The 20,908-nt window shown below is 40.1% G+C and overlaps 1 protein-coding gene across 1 annotated transcript in view; it reads left to right on the top strand.

Moving 5' to 3' along the window:
* Nucleotides 1–20,908, top strand: part of trpa1b (transient receptor potential cation channel, subfamily A, member 1b) — a 43,736-nt gene that overhangs the window by 7,248 nt on the left and 15,580 nt on the right. Inside the window, exons 2-9 of the mRNA XM_080864764.1 lie at nucleotides 16,983–17,112; nucleotides 17,372–17,497; nucleotides 17,918–18,080; nucleotides 18,250–18,425; nucleotides 18,933–19,040; nucleotides 19,198–19,306; nucleotides 19,776–19,921; nucleotides 20,648–20,784. Coding sequence (XP_080720890.1) covers nucleotides 17,402–17,497; nucleotides 17,918–18,080; nucleotides 18,250–18,425; nucleotides 18,933–19,040; nucleotides 19,198–19,306; nucleotides 19,776–19,921; nucleotides 20,648–20,784 — 935 coding nt within the window. The 5' untranslated portion in view covers nucleotides 16,983–17,112; nucleotides 17,372–17,401. The remainder of the gene's footprint in view (nucleotides 1–16,982; nucleotides 17,113–17,371; nucleotides 17,498–17,917; nucleotides 18,081–18,249; nucleotides 18,426–18,932; nucleotides 19,041–19,197; nucleotides 19,307–19,775; nucleotides 19,922–20,647; nucleotides 20,785–20,908) is intronic.

Here is a 20,908-nt window from a genome sequence, read left to right as displayed (position 1 = left end):
TTTGCGTTTCCTGCTTTAAAAAGTTGATAAACACATACAGACTATAATAAGCTAACTATATATGTCCACACATGCTCTATGTCAATGTATGCAGGCAAACACGTGTGTGTGTGTAGGTCAAACTGGGTGAGACGGTGTGGTCTTATCTTGTTTCCTGCGGTTTACCTGTTGACGTGCATCTGCGGTCATATTGAGGAGGGAACTCAGCACTGAGCTGTTTCTGGGTTTAACTAATGAAGATGGCATTGCATTGACATTCAATCTCCCCTCACTTCAGCACCACTTCCAACAGGACTCTGTGTGTGTGAGTAGGAGTGAGTAATGACCTTGAATATGGGTATTAAGTAATTTGTCAAGTCAATAAAAACTGAGCAGTTGTTGTAAATAATCACACATTACTACGCCATCAGCATCCACAGATGATATGATTTTTATTCAGGGCTCCACATTTTGAACTTTAAGCATAATGCAAACTGTTAGAGGGCTTTTGATGGACATGCTCTGAGAAAGTGTCTTTCATTTAAGCCAGTCGGTTGAAATCGTTGCTAGTCTACGTCTTGTTTTCTGTACTTGATAGTAGGTGATTCCTGGCACTTGTCACACAGTCAGCGACCCAGAGAAGTGTCATATACAGAAGACTGGAACATTTGAAGCTGGGGAGCAAGCATCAGTTAAACTGCTTAACAGCCTTTCCACTGCAGGAACTTGTGGGTATAAAATATTTAAAGAAGTAGACTCACAAGGTAAAGTAATTTTTTGACAGCTTTAAGTAAGTGCACCTATAAAGGTATGCACCTTCAAGGCATTCCTCAGGAGACTTAGTTGGAAGTCAGGGCGGCTAAGAGGACTGTATTTATGCAGGCAGAGTCATTCAGGAGGCTAACTTTGAAAGGTGGAGCCCTTTTGGAGGTCAAGCAAGGGAACAGCAGCAAAAGTAAGGATCTTCTGGGGATTGAGCAGCAGTGTGTGCTTAGTGACAGAGACGCTGGAGTTCAGGGCACCATGCACGGACATGCAGAAGGCTGAGATCTAAATAGTAGACAGCTATTAGACAGCACAGACAGATGATAGATGGAGGTCAGTGGCAAAGGACAACTATGCAGAGGGCGTCCTTCCAACTCTAAAGCTGACTGGAGGTCACTGGTTGATTTTAGGCTGTTAAGGTCATAGGCCAACTTAGGGAACAGACGTGGTATCGGCCAGCTCAGCGACTGTCTAGTGACTTGGGAAAAGACTGGACAACTGAGACTCAAGAACAGAGAAGATATCGACTGGTTCGGACTCAGAAAGAAGAAAGAAGGGAGAATCTGAGTCAGTCTAGGGAGTGTGAGGAATGCCATCTAACTGAGGAGCAGGAAGAACGTTGGCTAATATGGGATTGGGAAGACCCTGGACCAGGACTAAAGACCCAGGTCAGACTCAGAAATAGGTGAAACCTCTACCAACTCAGAAACTGCCCTGGAAGTGACGCGTTGAATGTGTTGCTCAGCCATTTAAGGGATCTGTACTTAAGATATAAAATAAAAAGATTGTTTTAAAATAAAACAGGAAACAGACAAACAAGACCATAACACCTACTCCATAAAAATAATGTTTTTCTCCCCCCCTGAACAGCCCTGAATGAGTCCCACAGGGGCCTTATAGTAGGAAACATGCACAAAGGTGCAGGCTGCTCTACAACAGGCTGCTAGTTCCTGCAGTGGGAATAGGAACAGGTTCATACTTTTTCAGGTTGTGACAATTTAACCATTTGTTTGTGAATGTGAAGTATTAAAATATAACATGCATTGACAATATGAGGGTTTCATAATGGTGATAACAAAAAATAATTGGTTTATTTAAATTGTCCACTGCACATTAGGGGCCAGGCACTTTTCCAATACTCTACTTGTAGATAAACTGTGCACTGGTCAGAAAATATGGTGAACAGAAGTGCTGACCAGCAGGTTTGCTCTTGCGTAGTGCTTTAACCCAGACAGAGCTCTGGTTTCTCTTCTTTACTTTCACACAACCTATGTATATTGTGCAAATATCCACAGTTAAGGTAATCCCTCTGATTTCAACTGAAAAATGCAACAGTGCCTCCCCTCTCTATGCATCCATTTCTGTCCCCCTTTCTTCCTCTGACTATACAGCAAGACACAAGTACTATACAAACACAGTGAGACTCTCAGGTTCATTTCACCAGAACACTGTGTGTAAGCATTTTCACTGTCCATTAGTTTGGAAGGCCACTGTTGTGAGTCAGAATGGGGCCGTTGCAGAAAGTGACGTTACGAGACAACCCGAAAAGGAACTTTTGCCAGAAAGATTTCATTTCTTAGAGAACACAATGCAGTATATCATCCAATTGCCTTTAAAGGTGGCAGTTGTTCCACAAAGACTGCAGTAGCTCATTCTGATCTAAAGACGACACTGTGGGTCTAATAAAAATCTGGACTCATGTCTATATACAGAACGCACAGTGCAGCTCATAATGCCAATGCACTTCTTAAAAGGCTGACATAAGCATTTGTTGTGGGTTTTTTTCAGGTTGGTCTGCTTGTGTGTTGCATGTTGTGTCATACACGCACACACACATGCACACGCAGTTCTTTATTGCCTGGTATTTCAATATACTTAGCCATCAGGAGAAGTCAATAAGGTTTTTCCTGCCTCTGTAATTCTAAGGCAGGCTATACTCTGAGTGTTTTCTGTCTTACCCACACATTCTCACATACCCTGTCCTGTCTGTATCAGTTACATTAGGAACTACCAACCCTTCAAACTGAGCCAGGGGAAGACCCGGGTGTATAGATTTTTTTTTTTCTGAAAGGAGTCTAGATATTTATCTCCTCTGTGAAGAGATTGCAGTGAAGAGTGGAGAAATGGAGTACCCATTTCTCAAAATACATTTGAAGTAAAGCTCTAATTTCTACTACGTATACATAAATCGATTAAGCTTTAGCACTGATTTTGGGAAACAATGTCTTTTAAAAAAAAAATGTATATTATAAATCTGACACATGTCCCACACTTCAAAGGAAAGCTCAATACTAAGACTCCCCTTCCCCTCATCCATCATGCAGAGGGCTTAGCAATCCCAAGCAACTCAACGTGCTCTTTACCTAGCACACAGGTCCAAGCCCTTGTCCAAACGTGGAGTCATAATGAGAAGTATCAAAATGAGCTATTGCTGTCATCATAAAGAAGGACCCCTGAGGACAGTTGGCGGTCCTTGGATCATTGCACCCACATTAACCTTCCTGTGAAGGGATCAGGCACAAGCTTTCTTTCACAAGGGAGTTGGGTCATTGTTCTAAGAATACAGTTTCTGTTTTTTGGAGGACATTGATATGATAGAGACCTGCCTCTGGGAGCTCCCGTGGCAGAAAGCCCTTAAGGGAGACAGAGAGAAAACGAATAAAGCCCTCAAAGGAAACAGCAGACAGGCCTTCGGCAGAGACGGTAATGTTATCCCCGAGGTGTAAGTTACAGAGCAGAGGTTAGTGTGCTATCCAAACTCTAGCCTTTTGATTACCGTGACTGCTGCAGGTGTAATTAAGTTAAAACAGTTTAATTATGTTGAGTAGGATTCAATGAATGTTTCATTGTAAACCCTAGTTAATGGGAGTGCTGTAGCCTGAGACAGCTGGACCACCCAACGGTACATGAAATACAGATATTTGGATGGGATTCTTGAAATGGGACCTCCAACTGGCAGCACGTTCAGATATTTAATATGAGCCAAAAGTCACTTTAGAGGAGCAGGTGATCAGTTTGATAGCTCATCCAGAAATATCTTTTTTCTTTAATAATTATAAAAGTCATTAACATTTAATTCTTTTTTTAAAGCTAATCCTCCTACATCCCGTGGAATTAAAACTGTAGCTGTTTAATTTTAGCAAACCAATTTAAAAGCCATCATCCCTCATGCTGTGACAATAGATGGGTTCCATTACTTTAGTGGATTTAAATGTTTATATATTGCAGCCACTCTGTTGTTAAGTATATTGTCGGCACATTTTTCCCACGTGCATTAATGGAGCTCTAATTGAGAGCTTTCAGCAAGTCATGGGATGATTTATTCAAATCAACGTTAAACATCATCGCGCTTCTCTTGCTGTTAAGTAAAACACACTGTATGACAGCTTAACCTTAAGTACACAACACAGTTTTTTTCCAGCCCATTCTGCCACAAGCTTGGCTGGGTGTTTACTGTCCATTGAAAAGGTATTGAGTCCTGTCTTTTTTAATGACTGCATTCATCAGTATAAGCTTTCAGTCATTTGAAATACAGCTGGACTGCGTTCTATGCAAGGTGTTTAATTGTCTGTTCTCTAAAAGCCCTCCCGGTATTTTATTGAACTAATTTATTCTGAATAGAAACCCTAGAGGGTATAAAGCCATCTGTTTGACATTGCCAGCTGGACTCTGTCCGATAAGAGACATTTTTACAATGGGGTTAAGCTTCAGGGTTTAAAAATACACAATGAAGCGAGATCGGTAAGCACGGACTGGAAGAGGTACAAAACTGTTTCCGAACTATGAATGAGAAGTCGCTGAAAACACACTGATAAGGTCTTAAATTCTGATCTCAATCTTGTGTGTCCTAAACCAAAGATAGAGTGTTTGGAGGAATCAATAATCTGCAGGATGCAGGAAGAGACTATTTAAAACCAGCTGAGATAAAAGCCAAACACCTAATAGTAGATAGAGGGAAATTTGTGCAACGGCAATGAATAAATTATCTGCCTTTTTTTTTTTTTTAAACTGCAAGGTCAGCTCTGTTGCCCTCCTTCTCCAGGGAAACCTCCGCCAACTCACATGAGTTCACCCACAAACACACACTTTAAATCTAGTCCCACACACTGGTCAATAGCAGGCACCCCCACCAACACATTTCACATCTTCCTACACAGGAATGCATCTTATGAGAGCGGGCGCGCGCACTTGCATCAAGTTCTGTCTACTTTTGTACACATGCATGCATTTGTGCCCCCCCCCCCCCCCCCCCCCCCAAACAAAACAAAAACCTCAGAGAACAGTGTGTTATAATGAGTATCGAGTTATACAAAGGGCACCTTTACAGTAAGCCTCTTGACCTGTGTATGTGGGAAGCTGTTTGCTGTGAGAGAGGAGGTGGTTAAAGGGTGAAAACGGTTCCCAGCAAATACTCTTACATTACTGCACAAAGGAGGCAGCCGATAGAATTTTACATTCAATATAACAAAACTCTTTTTTAAAATTTCCACATTGGGGCTTTCTCACAATAATGCTGGCACAACATTTTTACTTTAATGTACAACTTCATTAAAAATCTTACACATCTAAAGGTGATACATGAGGTAAGAAGAAACATATTTTAAGACCCTGCCTTGGCTGTATGTATTTTACAGTATATATGGCCTCATATAAATTTCTCCAAAATAAATCGAAAGGTTAGAGAATGATTAAATTTTTTTTTTTTTTTTTTAAGAATTATTTATTGTGTGCTGAGCCGACATGCTGGGAATAATTTATTTGTGGACCATCAAAAACATTTATGAGTCTGTTTCAGCAGTATGCTCTAAACAAGAAGTCATAAATCTACCACTGTATCCTCACTCGCCTCTCTCCCTCTCTCTCTCTCTTTGAGCCGTCTCCACCTTGCTGTCTCTCCTTCCGATGCTTCTTCCGCCCATTTCTCATTTTTCAGGGAGCCGCATCACTCGAGTAAGTGCCTGGGCCTAAAGATTTGCCATCAATTCAAAATTCATCAGTCGTGATTGGATTTTGGCGGTGGAGAAAAAAAATCGAGGAATCTGTTTGATTCGGTGTTGCCTCCTAAACAGCAAAGTGGAACACATTTCAAAGGTAATGTCCTTCATGCAGCGGTTCTGGAAAAAATATTAAAAAAACAACAGCCACAGGTGCCGCGCTCTCGTGGACGGTGCTGCACTTCACAGCCATATTTGCACATTTGTCAGATAAGCATTTCCTTTCCAGTTAAAAAAAGGGCACAGGCTGCGTGTTTAAGCACCACATAATATTTATGAAGGGCGTGTTTGAAATATAGAAAGACCTCCTTCCATTTGTCTCTCAGCATAAGTGTTCCAATCATTAATCTGTGTTGTCTCCACAAGGTGGTGTCATGCTCATTAGCTCACTGTTGCAGCTCATTGTGTCAGCTAGTCTGACTCCTGCACTGATGTGGATATGTCACATGAGCGATGCTACTGCTTCCATTCCCAAATCTATCTGATAGAAATAATGGAAAGCTGTGTAAATCAAGCCCGCAGTTAACTCTGATGCATGCTTATTTATTTTGTTTATTACAGTCAGTTAAAACTGTCTATGTGGGGCCCTTGTTATCCTGCAGTGTGAAATGCCAAGCGGGTCTGTGCAAACCATTTCATCGCTGAGAGCAGTTCAGTAAAGTGAGACAGTGAAGCCAAACACTCATTACCACAATTTGGAGGGTGTAGCTGCCTTGACCCGTGCACTGACCTTCAAAAATAATAGTTGCAGTGGTGTGGATGCAGTTCATTACCCACAATGCCTGCCAGTCTTCCAGCTCACACATCCGTAGTCACAAAATAAGGGCAAGAAAATAAGAGCATCCTGGAGCGGTGCGCTCACTCTCGTGTCTGTTTCTCGCCGTCCTTCCAACCAAAACAATTCAGACTCACAGTTGTACTCAAAACTTAAAAAAAAACAAACCTTAAAGAGTATTTTTTCCTTCTAATTCCATGCACTTTTGCAGAAGCAAATGTTAGCTAATTATGCAATACAATTAGAGTAATCCTCTTTTGTTACCAGTGGCACATTGCCCCAGTGGCCAGCTAGGATCACAGCTAAAGTTACTTAAGCACGACCCCCTTTGGCATCAGGGTTAACAAGCATTGCATGTGTCAAATAGGTAAGACTCAACAATGAGTCATGATCAGCTTACTGATTCACAACCAGCATTTGTAGTTTGCAAGAATGAGCTGAGCTTTAAATGTTTGTCAGCCTACATCTCTGTGGTTATATGAACTCCGGCACAAATCGGAAGATGTTACTAGGATTTTGGCCATTTTTATACTGAAAATCTGATCATTATATGCTGAAGAGGTGGAAGTATATAGTATGTTCGGCCTAGCAACAAAGCCCTAGCAACAATTAATGAAAGAAATACATTGTATGACTTATATGAAACTGCTGCTCTAATTCATGGACAGTGGATACAGGATACACTTGCAGTTTTCTCAGTCATTTTGGTCTATTTCCTTATACCAGGAGTGTAATTTTCACCTCCCTCAATGCTTGTCTCAAAACAGTAAAGGTATTTCTTATAACACATACTCAAGTGTGCAAAAAATACTAAAGAATCAAAACCTTTTTCACATATGTCAAGTCAGTCCATCATTTCAACTCTGTAATCAATAAATAAAAACCCTTTTACTACCATTTCAAGACAGACACTTTGTACTTTTATTAAAACCTTATTAGTTTTGGAGAGTCCTGAGTACTGAGGTTTAAGAGTACTACAAAAATGTAGGCCTATGTATGTTTATAAAGTGTTCAGATGAAAAAATGAAATGTGAAGGATTCATTTGAAATTTACACAGTGTCACCGAGAAAAGCAAGGTAGACATGTACAAGAAGAAACTTTTCTTCTTTTTCTTCTTGCTCCCTTCAGGGGTCACAACAGAGAATCATCTGCCTCCATCTCCTCCTGTCCCTAGCATCCTCTTCTGTCGCACCAACCCTCTGCATGTCCTCCTTGACTACATCCATGAATATTCTCTGTAGTCGTCCTCTTCTCCTCCTGCCTGGCACCTTCCTTGTCAACATCCTTTGTCTAATATTTCCACCATCCCTCCTCTGCACATGTCCAAACCTTCTCTGCCTTGCCTCTCTAACTTCGTCTCCAAACCACTCAACCTTAGCTGTCCTGCTGATGCACTGATTTCTGATCCTGTCTATTCTGGTCACTCCCAGTGAAAATCTTAACATCTTCAGCTCAGCTATATTCACCCAAAAAACATTTTTCATCTGGAATAATTCTACAGTTTGATCCTTTTATGTTGCTGACACTAAAAAAGTAGAAGCATCTCATTTGTAGCTTATACACCCTTAAATACGTTTAGTTGATAGTTTAATGAGCAATGGCCATAAGGCAAAAAAAGAGAAAAGCAAATTGTTGTGGAAGATGAGGTGAAAGCAATGGGAGGAGAATCTGAAGCCGGGCATTATGTATTATTTAGTGGATTAAATCGAGGGTTGACAAACAAAGTCAAACATTGGGGTTAGGAGTGTGTCACCCCTGCAGTGAATGAAATGAGGCAGAAACACATCCAAAACTACACCACCCCAACATAAACAGCAGGAAAACCACTGAAGTCAAGCCTAGAAAGAAACTGAAGAAGACCTTGATTGTAACAAGCAGTCTGACCATTCCCTTCTGACCTCTGACATCAACAAGGCGTTTTGACCCAGCGATCTGCTGCTCACTGGATATTTTCTTCTTTTTTCAGATCATTCTCTGTAAACCCCAGACATGTTTGTGTGGGGAAAATCCCAGTAGATCAGCAGTTTCTGAAATACTCAGACCAGCAAATCTGGCACCACCTTTCTTCCCAATTCTGATGCTCAGTTTAAACTTCAGCAGGTCAGCTACACCAGTCTTTCCCAAACACTGAGAAATGATCAGGCGTGCCGTGGAAGATGATCTGGTTCCACCTCATTAGTACTCTAAGTGACCGGCGTTAGTAACAATTAAGTAATTACATTCTCTTCCACTAGAGGGCAGTACAACTACCTGCTCTAATTAAATGGGTTGCCAACTGCCAGTAAAACAGAAGAAGACAAAGAAGAAATTACATAATAGTCATGCATTGTGTAATAGCAATAGGCAAATATTTGAAAAGAAAAAGTAGTCAATCTGACCTGGGTCCTGGAGAAAATTCCGACCCAGATGAAGGCCCTAGCTTGAGTAGAGGTCAGAAGAAAGCAAGAAAGGTATACTGGGGACAAACCAAACCTATTCTGCTATGCCTGGTGGGCAGGGAGAAGTTATCAATATGCTTTTTGTGACATTTGTGTTTTGTTTTTGTGATTTTTCTAATGTGAAAAATGTGCCGTGGCTCCAAAAGGTTGGGAAACACTGAGCTACACCATGCCTACACGTCTAAATGCTTTGAGTTGCTGACATAAAACAGGTATTTGCCTTAACAAGGAGCTGAACAGGCATATATAATAAAATAGTTGTTGAATCTATGTAGTGTGACTTTACTGGACTGTATGATGGTTGGTACTACATTCTCAGATTGTTCATATTTTCTGCTCTTTGATGCATATAGTTTCATGAGTATCCTTTGGTTATTGATGCTAATGTTTCCAGTCGCTGCCTGTGTTGGTGCAATGATTCTTCAGGTCAGTCACTCAAGTGTGACTGTAGTGTTAACAACATGCACAGGACACAGCAATGACAGATGGAAGAATACTGTTAAAGAGGATTAAAGGTTGACTCAGTGGTCCTCGGGGTGCAGCAGAGAAACAGCTGCAATACACATTCTTCTCTTCTTCAGTCCTAATCTGGTCTTGTTGTGGATCTGTCTGTTTGGTGAGAGACAATTTTTACTATAATCTCTTGCATAAATGTATTTAATCACAGATGATATGTGGAAAGAATGTCATCAACTGTACGTCTGTAATACAAATTAAAAAAAGAAAGAAAAGAAATTGAACCAAAAAATGAAAACGAAACAAAAAGGGACTGCCACCAAACACAATACTCCCCTCCAAGTGTGTGAGGGCAAGGCCTTACAAACTGAACAGATGGTGTAGCTGGGATGGAGTAATATGATACTTTTTTTGACAAGCAACAGCAGCAGTCTGTGTAGCTCATGATTGTTTTTCCAATTTGACTGGTGCGAATCAACACAGATAATCACGAGCACCAGGATCAAGGATTTAGACCTCAAGGGGGTTCCAGCACTCATAATGCTCACAGCAGTCTCAAGACAGTGCAGTTGAGCTCACCTCAGCTCATCTCAGAGCAGCTGGGGTTTGATGTGAAAGAAAAGAAAGACAATAGAAGTAAGAGAACTGCAGCAGTTCCATGTTGCCTGCTGTAAGGGATTCAGTTGCTCTTGCACAGATTCTCATTCACTATAACTTTAACATGTTTTTGAATTGCTGACAGAGCAGAGGCAAACTACAACAGGCTGCAAAATTACCAAACAATGCCCTTATTAAAAGCACTTATTGTTAAATAATTATTAATCTCCCACTGCTTCAATAGTGTTGGGTTGGGGCTCTGAGGAGGCGAATCCATGACTATGCTGAAAAATAAAGCTGCTGTCGGTGAGACACTTTCCAGTAGATCTGCATGGTTGTGGTGGCTGCAGACACTCACTATGGTACCTATCTCCTGACCTCCAACATAAATGTTGACGCAAATTTGCACCCAATACTCCATAAATGGTAAATGGTCTGTATTTGTATAGCGCTTTACTAGTCCCTAAGGACCCCAAAGCACTTTACACATCCAGTCATCCACCCATTCACACACACATTCACACACTGGTGATGGCAAGCTACATTGTAGCCACAGCCACCTTGGGGCGCACTGACAGGCTGGAAGACACGGGCGCCACCGGGCCCTCTGACGACCACCAGTAGGCAACGGGTGAAGTGTCTTGCCCAAGGACACAACGACCGAGACTGTCCAAGCCAGGGCCGAACCATTACAAGGCGAACTCCCAACTCTTGAGCCACAATCGCACAAGACTGTTGCCACTGATTTTCAGCCCATTTTTTGTTTAATTTGGCATTCTTCAGCATTTTCTCCCTGTTTGCCTTCCCAAAGAATGGCTTCTTGATGGCCACACTTCCACAGAGACCATCTCTGATGAGGTTTCAGTGAACAGTAGATGGATCAACTGAAAGGCCAGCTTCATCTCTCAGGTTTTTAGACTATTGGCTTTTTCTTTTGGCCTCCAATTTCCTCAGATATTTTAAGGCTCAAGACCAGAATGAGATATGCCAAGTTATTGACTAATAGCTCTTTGGGAATCACCTTGTTGGGATAAAATACTATTGCCAAACTGTGTTATTTTTGGTATTTTTCATATACTTAACTAAAGAAATTGAAATAAAATATATAGGGTAATATAACAGAGAGTTTTCCAGCATTGAATTTACCCTCACTGATGCAGAAAAAGATGACAAAACAACTGAGGACTTGTCACAAGTCAACTGAATGTACTACAGTTCACTAACACTACAAACTAGATATCCCAATGTAGACTCAAAATGACTACACTAGTATTTTAACAAAGCTCTACAACAGCTTATTTTATATAACCTTTATTTATACAGTAGTCCCAATAATACTCAATGTCTCAATTACAACAGAGACCTGCTTTCCACACAGCTTCAATGATACTGATCACCAAAACCTTCGTAACACTGTTGTATTCCACCTTAATGCCACTGACAATGCAAGCACCATACATTTCTTCCTTCCAAAAGCAGACTGTATAACAATATGTCTCCATGGCATAATTTCATATCTCAGTTAAGCCTGAAAAGCATCCTTTGAGCTCTTAATTATATGCTTAGAAAGAATCTAATCCCCAGTATGACTAAAGAGATTTCCTGTGCAAACATATTTTTATTGAAATTTGCATCCTCATTTCAGAGTCGTTTACAATGGCTGACAAGCCAGTCATTCTCAGAGAGGAAAATCACTGGAAACATCATAAAATGTTTTGTTTGCGCTGTTGATTTAATGGATGGGGAAATGACTATTTGTTTTCACTGCAGATCACTCACTGGTGGCACACGAAAAACCAGACACGCTCAATAGGTTTTCAGCAGGAGTCAGACTGGCAGCCGTAGGTCTGCTGCCCGAGGTCACCGCCACACTTAAGAGGTAACCTCATTTATAAGTGATGGAAACACCAACACAGTTGCACACGCATATAAAGACACACGCAAACAACACTGCAAATTTCTGATGGACGGCTCTGCACTAATGCACTCAGCATATCTCTGCTCTCAACCACGTTAACGTACCCTTTTTACACTTTGTAAACTAAGAGGTTTTCGTTCTGCAACCGTGGCAATTTAAACACCTCCTTCACATGCATCACAGTTAACAAAACCATGCAGATGTGCAAAATTGCTAATAAACTTCTCAGTGTTTTAATAATATAGCGATATCAATTAACTGTGCATGTGGAAGGAAGCATGTATGAAATGAATTTTTGTTTTTTTTTAATGGCGATTTTTCCACCCTTGGCATGCCCTGAAGCAATTCTGCCCACAGGTGCCCTTCCAGCACTAGAGCCCAGTGTGTGACTCATCACCTGTCCTGAAGTCATATGATGCACACAGCCCAACTTCGCCATTTAGAAGTTGCTGCGCTCTAAATACACCTGCCTGTCATCTAAATACTATTCAAATCAGTTTGCCATTAAATAACCATCACACATACAGGCACACTTGTGAATGCTGTTCCTAAAGCAAACTTAGTCAAAACACACACATCCTGATCACTTGTGCGCTCACGCCCACTGCAAATTTCCAAGACAAACACGGACTTATTGCTGCGCAATAGTGTTTACTGTACATACTGCATTCAACGTGAGCCTAGAAAGTCATCAATCTCAGCTGGAGAGATAATACATGCTTTGTGACTCCACATCTGCTGCATGTGTGGCTTTCCCCTTGGACAACGACACACTTCAAAGATAACCTCGCAAGAACAATAACCGGACAAATATTAGTTTTGCTCTGTGAGGCTTATAGGAGGAGGATGTGGTTAAAATATACCTGCTGACATTTAATACACCGGTTTGTTATTTGTTGGTGTGCAGCAAAACAGACCTTAAGGATCTTTAATTAACTAATAAAAATGTTTTGTCATTAAATTGTTTCATAAATCACAAAATGGTGCCTATAAATCAAAGCTGTGTCAGGTTTTGAATTACAGCTCATTTTCAGAGTTTCATGATGTTTGCAATAAATATTTGGTTGTTTCATAAAGTTTTTGTACATTCTTAAAGACAGATTTCAAACATCTAGGCATTTCTGTTCAGCTGTTTTCAGCTAAAGTAATAGAGATATCCATATATTAAAATGCTTCTAAAGAAACAGAAACATGGTGATGTTTCAAGAGGAAACTCTAACTATATTTTACAGTTCTTTTTTAATCATAGCTCATCTTTTTAGTTGTTAATATTTGCTCACTAGGACAAAATTGTCACTGGTTAGGCCATGAAGGTTTTCTGGCTGCTGGTTTTATTTGTGCGTTGTGCACCCCACTGCATGTTCTCCACTGATTCTGTCCTCTGGTTCCTGCTCAGCACTCTCATCGTTTTTACAAATATAGACTTCCACGGATTAAAAATGCATGCAGAAAGAGTAGTAGTTGACCTTTTCTGTGGCTGGACATGTCCTGTCATGGAGAAAATACTTTTTAAGTACATGAGATTTCTTTTTATTGTAGCAGCACAAGCAGTGACTGGGGGTAAATTACCTGCAAGTCTGAGTGGCTTACACTGCATCTGGGCCTATTAATCCATCCATGCGAGAAGTGCAGTAGTGAAGGAGTGAAATACCATCAGTTTTGCATGTATATTGTCATGAATGAACTCAGGAAAAGGTGTGTTTTCAGCTACAATAATAATAATAATAATAATACAGATATCCATATATTAAGACGCTTCTAAATACACAGAAAAATGGTGATGTTTCAAGAGGTAACTCTAACTATATTTAACAGTTCTTTCATAACTATAGCTTGTGTTTTTAATATTTGCTCGCTAGGACAAAATTGTCACTGATTGGGCCATAAAAGTTTTCTGGCTGCCAGTTTTAAACTGCACGTTCTCCACTGATCCTGTCTTAGACAAACTGAAATTTTAATCTAATAACACCAGTTGTTAGTTCATAAATATCTGCACCAAATTGCATGGCAGTCCATCCATTAGTGGTTGAGACACTTCACTTAAAAATGCCACAAGGTGGCATTAGAGGAAAAGTCAGGAAACCTCAACCGTGCTATACAACTGTTGTTGTTTCCAGACGCTGACATTTTTATATGATAGAAGAGAAGTGGAACTAGACGATAAGTAATATGATCTAAAAAGTCCTTATGATTCATACACTGGTGAAATGAATCTCTTTGTTTCCCTTGTAATTTGTTTAATAGGTATTATTTTGGGATATTTTTGAAAGTCGTAATCCAAGCACCCAGCAGGTGAAGATTGCAATCCTTGGAGCTTAAGAAATGGCTAAAATGTCTTTAAGTTTCCTTTTATTCTATTAGTTTTTAAAAGAATGGCTTGCCTGCTTTTAGTTTCTTTTGATGTTGTTAAAGGATTTTCTTTTACATGATATCCAACTTAATTCCATAATTGGAACATCAAGCAAAACTTTAATACACATTTCATATTGATCTGAACAACTCTACACTTAGTCTCTTGATTAATGTGGAATAGAAATGCTGGTATAATCCTTAGTTAATGATACACCTTATCTGATAATCCTGCCTGATAAAGATTCACTTGGGAATACTCAGTAATCCTCAACAAGGAGGTCTTTAAGGTCATCTTTAGTCACTTGCTGAGTCACTTCAGAGCAGAAGCACAAGACTTTCACAAAAAACAAACAAACATAAAAGGCTATTGTTTCCATTCTAATCACTGATTGGATAAATGGTATACGGTAGGCCATGTGGAGCTGGGTGGTCAAGTTTCATCTGAGGGGAGCCTTGACTTTCAGATGCTACTAATAGGCAGAATCCTACATACTCTCAACCCCGTTTTAAAGATGAGCACGAGCTTTGGTTTCTTCAGTTCGTCATCACTTTTGTGGGAAAAGACGAGAGAGACGACAAAATCCGTAAACGCATCAGCAACTCACATCTAGACACATTAATTAAACCCTATTGTGAAGGAGAGTGAAGTATCATGTTTGCTGTTTAATGTAATGCTGCCAGTTAAATATCCTATCACGTTACACCACGGGCTTTTCTTCTCTTCTGTGAAAACAGCACGAGAGCCATTCGGTCACAAGGGGCAGCATTTTGCCTGCATTAGACTGGGAGATAGTCAGCTCACCACACTATTTAAAGCCCTTTCACAGGCAGTAGTGAGGAGAATGTCCAGATTGCTCAGCTCAGTAGCAGCATCTCACAGTTACAGTAAGTAATGTCTTTGATGTTGTCTTTAAGGTTTTGAGTTTGTGTGGGGACGAATTTAACATTTAATGACGATTAGATATGGAATATTTTACTCTTTAGAAAGTATGTAGAGTGCTGTTTCAATTGATTAAATATATGACTATATATATTTGATCTCTGGTTTTATTAGCAGCGGATATGGAAATGTCAGCTTTCCCACAAGCCTGCACACTTCATTATGTTCTTCGTCCATTAGAGTTCATTATTTATGTAACAATTAATACTGCAACATACAGAAGCTGTTTTTAATCCACTTGTTATTTCTCCACTCTCCAATCTACTCGTTATTTTTTAAGATAGTGTTAAAAATTCACCCTCTGAAGTAAACACAATTTGTGAGGGTAATGCTAGTCTATTCAGTTTAAATGTGAACAATGTGCACTCATGCAAGGATCTCCTTGTTAAAATTAAATATACCTCCCGCTTGTTTCCGGATTGTTTGGAAAATGTGTTTACCAGTGCCTATTAGTGCACTTCCTGAAAACCATCTGCAAACTAAATAAGCAAATCAATTAGAGAAACCAATGGCACTTATTTACCGCCGTTGTCTGGTAATGACAGGGAGGGGGATATGCAGTGGGTCGTTATCTAAGTCGCCAAATTAGAAGGAAATGAGGTGATGCCGTCTTGGACTGTAATATGATGTTTTATCAGGACCACAGACCACAAGACATGAAATATCAATGACTTGTATGGTAGAGGTAATGGACTCAAGTATTCAGATCAGTGAAGGTAGTGCTGAAATATTGATGGGCGATCATGACTCATAATGCAAACTGCAAATCTGCCAATAAATGCAAATCCAAGTGTTGGATGTTTCGAGCATTACTTTACAACCCCCAGAATAAAAAGTCTTCATTAGCCTTCAATTTCATAAAGAGACTAGTTTAGTATGTTAGTAGCATCTTTCATTGATTAAGTGCATGCGATGTTACTTTAGTGCTTTAGTTAAACACAAATTATACTCATGTTGTTAAAAATCATCACAGGTGGTGTGACATGTTTTCCAGAAACAGTTGCACTTACAGTACTTTTATGTATGTAAAGAATTTAAACTAAACCTTTACCGTGATGTAAATATGCTTGCGCTTTGGAATGCATGCTTTTTAAAAAATATTTGAATAATAAAAAAACAAAACAAATGCAAGTAACGAATAGAAGACCATATTATTAAATATGATTAAATATGCATACATATGCTAAGTGTGTCTTAAGTACAGCATCTTAGACACTCATCCTTTCATCCACCCATTAGTCCGGCTTGAAGCTATCCCAGCAGCCAAAGGGCAAGAGGCCAGTCCATCACAGGCCTACGCGATTTAAGTGTTTATTTATTATTATATTGCTCTAATGATATATCAATAGCATACTAAGGGCATTATTAGTGTACCAAACTATACTAACTAAAAGCTGTAAATTAAATTAAACCCTATAAATAACCTATAAAAATTAACTCAGTGATCATTTTTGACTTGCTGATATTTGAAGTGGTGTCTTTATGTTTTAGTGCTTAAACTTTTGGATCAGGTTGTTACTGACTGAGCATTAGTCAGTGTGTATAAAACACCAACAAAATGTGCAAATCAAACAGTAAAACGTAGCTGCTGCTCTGACCCGAGGAACAACATCAGCGCACGGCAAATAACGTAGGTGAAGGAGATTTGCAGTGAAGATTCTCAATAGTAGTTTGCTCACCAGAAAAAAGATGCCATTTACTGTTTGGCCTTTCGATGGGACTGAAGGCAATAAAATTACAAGGTCTATCTCAATCTCACTCACCCAGGACCACGCGAGGACACCTGGGACTGGCTCAAACAAGCTGACCTGCAGCTGCGGAGGACATAATTGCTTTCTTCAAGTGCAGGGCTTCAACCCCCGCCACAAAGACTCAACGGATGTGAATGCCCTTCTGGGTAAAGACAATGTCCTGTGCCCATGTCCCCTCTAAACATTAGAAGCCTGTGCATTAAGGTTTTATTTGCGCTATCTATCACATTACGCTCTAAGTTCTTCTAGCTTGCTAAGTAGGCTTGCTCATCTGTGGCTTGATTGAAATTATGGCATATTTCTATCTGTGTTTTCAATCTGCTGCTGTCATGTGCATCAGCTTGCACAGGTGTGAGCGCTGGGGTTCACATGCACACATGTCACTGCTTTCTTTGTTTTTATTAGGGCTCATGTCCACAGAGTCTCAGCTAAGTGATGAACTTCAGCAGGGATGTGGCACGGCAAAACAGTTGTTATACATATGTGATAGAGGATGACGATCCAGGCCTGGCAAATCGAAATATATTTGAGGTGAGGGGAAAAAACTTACTGAAAAAAATATGCATGTCTGTAAAAAACGTTTTCAAAAACTTACTTATTTCTGCCACAAGTATTCACAATATGAGAAGGTTTATGTAACTCGGATTAATCCTAGCCCAGTGTATCCTTAAGGAGGAGGTTAAGGAGGCCTAAACAATTCTAGTATTACATAATAATAATATTACATGAGTTTTCAACGAATTGAATTGTAAAGTCTGTTTTTATACAAAACTAACAAATGGCCGTTATATCATACTCCAGTGATTATATCAGAAGGCACACAAGAATAGTTTGAAATGCCTTCTAGCATAGTGTGTTCTTTGGTAAAACACACTTTGAACAAACTGGAAAGCAGAAAAATCAACTGTTCTGTATTCTTTGTGTTATATTACTCTATATAATATCATCTAGTTGGCTGAGAAGGGTGACCTAGCTCTCCTGGAGAACCTAGTGAAGAAGAGCCCAGAGGTCCTCAGTGAAAAAGATGAATGTGGAGCCAGTCCCCTTCATCACGCTGCTGCAGGGGGACACATCACCCTCATTCAATTCATCTCCACTGTCACAGATGCACAGGGTAAGTGCACCTAAGTCATCGATCACAAGACGCAACACAACATGTTTTGTGACTCGGCGTAATTTCATTTCTAAAGTTACTGCATGGAAGAGGGACATTATTTTTGCATATTATATCTGATACATACGCATACGAACCTTTCTGCATATGCTCTTGTATCGTCTCTTAGTCCTGAACAGCTGTGATGAGCAGGGCAATGTGCCCCTTCACTGGGCAGTGGAGAGGAACAAGGCAGAGAGCTGCAAGGCTCTTTTGGACCTGGGGGCTAACCCCAACATCCTCAACACTGCCCTCCTGTCCCCCCTGCACTTGGCTGTCAGCCATGGACACAGCAACCTGGTGGGGGTGAGAAGGCTGATACGGCACAGTTGATGTAATAATTTAAAGGACAGGAAGTGTGTTTTTCTCTTGAATTCCTGTAGTCAACAAGGTCAACGCAGAGCATTCTAGCACTTTATTATACAGCACTCAACTAAGGGTGTAAATCCCCTGTGATGTGATTAAATGTAATTTCTGTGTATGTTATTATATTTAGATGCAAATAGTTAAAGGTAGGTAAACTACAATAAACAGTAAAAAAAAAATTGTTGTTTTTTTGCAGGAATTAAAGTAAATTTAAGTAGTGTGATAATTTTAATTACAGTATAAACAAATTTTAAAAAATTTAGCTGGTAATTTAGTCAAATAACAAACAATATTTTCCCACATTACATCTTATGTACTGTACTTTTTGTGTTTTTATTTAATCTTTATTACGTTGATGTGCTTGATGGATTTTCTATTATTCAATTGCCTGTTTTTACTTATGCTGTACTTAAAATTAGTTACTGTTTTTATATCTCTTTCATGAAGGTGCTGTTGTCCTACAGCAGTACAGACTGCAATCTAAAGGGAGACCTTGGAAACACCCCACTGATGCTGGCTTGTTCCCTTAATAACTGTGAGGCTCTTAGCATGTTGGTATGTACGAGGCTCCACATTGTACCGCGTACCTACACCTTACTGCAAATGATAACTGTGAACTCATCATGTAGCTTCCTTTTGCTGCAGCTTTGCTTCTGACAAAAGACCATGTCTCTTTGTTTTGCCTTCTCATCCATTCATATATCCATCAAAGTTAAAGCATGGAGCAAAGCTTTGCCAACAGAACAAGCTTGGCCATTTCGCCATGCACGCTGCTGCCTTCGCAGGTGCGAAGAAAGCCATGGAAGTCATTCTCAAGGCTGGTATGATGAAAGAAAAATGCTATCATCAAAAACTCAAAGTGCTGACAGCAATGAAAATGTTTTTTACAAGGCCAAGCAGCATATTAAGCTGGTAGATTACCCCCCCCCCCCCCCCCCCCCCCCCCCTCTCCAGATAAGCACTTGGGGTATTTTCTGTAGGCTAGACATCACAAATGATAGTATGTTTATCCACAGTGGGAGGTCTGTTTGGTAACTTTGGTGCTTTTGGACAAAGTTTAGCGAGACCTTAAAATATTTAGGACATTTGTGTGCTGTCTTTTTTTTTTTTTTTTTGCACAGCCCATGTTAAATATACACATTACTCATTACATCTGCCTGCTAAAAACAAAACAAGAAAGCCACTAAAAGTCAAAGACGGAGTTGGTCATAAGAAACTGCCATTATGGACATTTTCACTGCATTTCACGTTCAAGATATAAAAACAATTTATTGAATTCTGTCCTGACAGGAGAGGAGTTAGGCCACTCGGCTGTGTGCCACATGAACTATTTAGACAAGACCAAGAGCAGCCCCCTGCATCTGGCTGTACGTGGTGGGAATATCGAGACCATCCGCCTCTGCATTGCTACTGGAGCCAAAGTTGACCAGCAACAGGTACTTCTATTATAAAAGATAACAAGATGTAAATCACTACATGGCCTTTTCATAAACCGTCTCAAAAAGACTGGGCATACATTCATTTGATTTTCACCACTGTTTTTACCTACTACTCAGAATGCCATAGCCAGATCACACATTTTGGTTTTCACTCCTACTCTGCCAGATTTGCATTGCTTTTTAAACAAACCTGGATTCCAACACTTGTAAAACACGTTGTCACCAGAGGGTCGCCTTCTTTGTACTGTTAGAACCCGTCAGTCTTATCACACCCATCTGGGAGTGATCGTTATGTCTTGCCCTGGGCTAGTGGCCAGAGCTACATCAGCAGTAGCGAGTACAGTAATAGCTTCGGTTGGCCAAATTGATACAAATTACATCCACTTACACTGTGAAGCTGAGTGGAGTGATCACTGGCCTCCTCCTGCCAGTCCTGGTTATCTCATTAAAGGCTTGTGTTACAGTCCCCAGTGTTCAGCCAAGAAGTCTGGGACTTACTTTGCTAATGTTACACAGAGGAAACTTGCAGGATTTCTTTGTGTGAATCACGCATGAGTATACTTATTCATATTCTGTTTGTGCCAGTTTACATCGCTGCAGGTTTATAAAAATCTCCGCAGGGTTTCTGTATGCAGCAGACATAACTGTGTGTGATGAACTTGTAAATTTGCATCATATTCCGCATTCATCACTTGTAATGTATCCATGTTTGTCGGACTCTAGAACGACAGGTCTACACCGCTTCATTTGGCCTGCACCCAGGGTGCTCTTGAGGTCATCAAACTGATGCTGTCTTCTGTTGAGCGAGTTGAAGATATCATCAATCTCACTGATGGTGCATGTCAGACCCCTCTACACAGGTGGGTCTCTCCTTGTCATTCATTTCCGATGCGGAAATTAGTGCACGGAACAATCCCCCCAGTGTATTTAATCAAATAATTAATCATTAAGGAGAATATACTCAGTATAAACTAAATCAATACT

This window comes from Rhamphochromis sp. 'chilingali' (assembly GCF_963969265.1).
Source record: "Rhamphochromis sp. 'chilingali' genome assembly, chromosome: 18".
Classification (NCBI taxonomy): domain Eukaryota; kingdom Metazoa; phylum Chordata; class Actinopteri; order Cichliformes; family Cichlidae; genus Rhamphochromis; species Rhamphochromis sp. 'chilingali'.
Note: the sequence above shows the minus strand (reverse complement) of the source record. Positions and strands in the feature narration are given on the sequence as shown.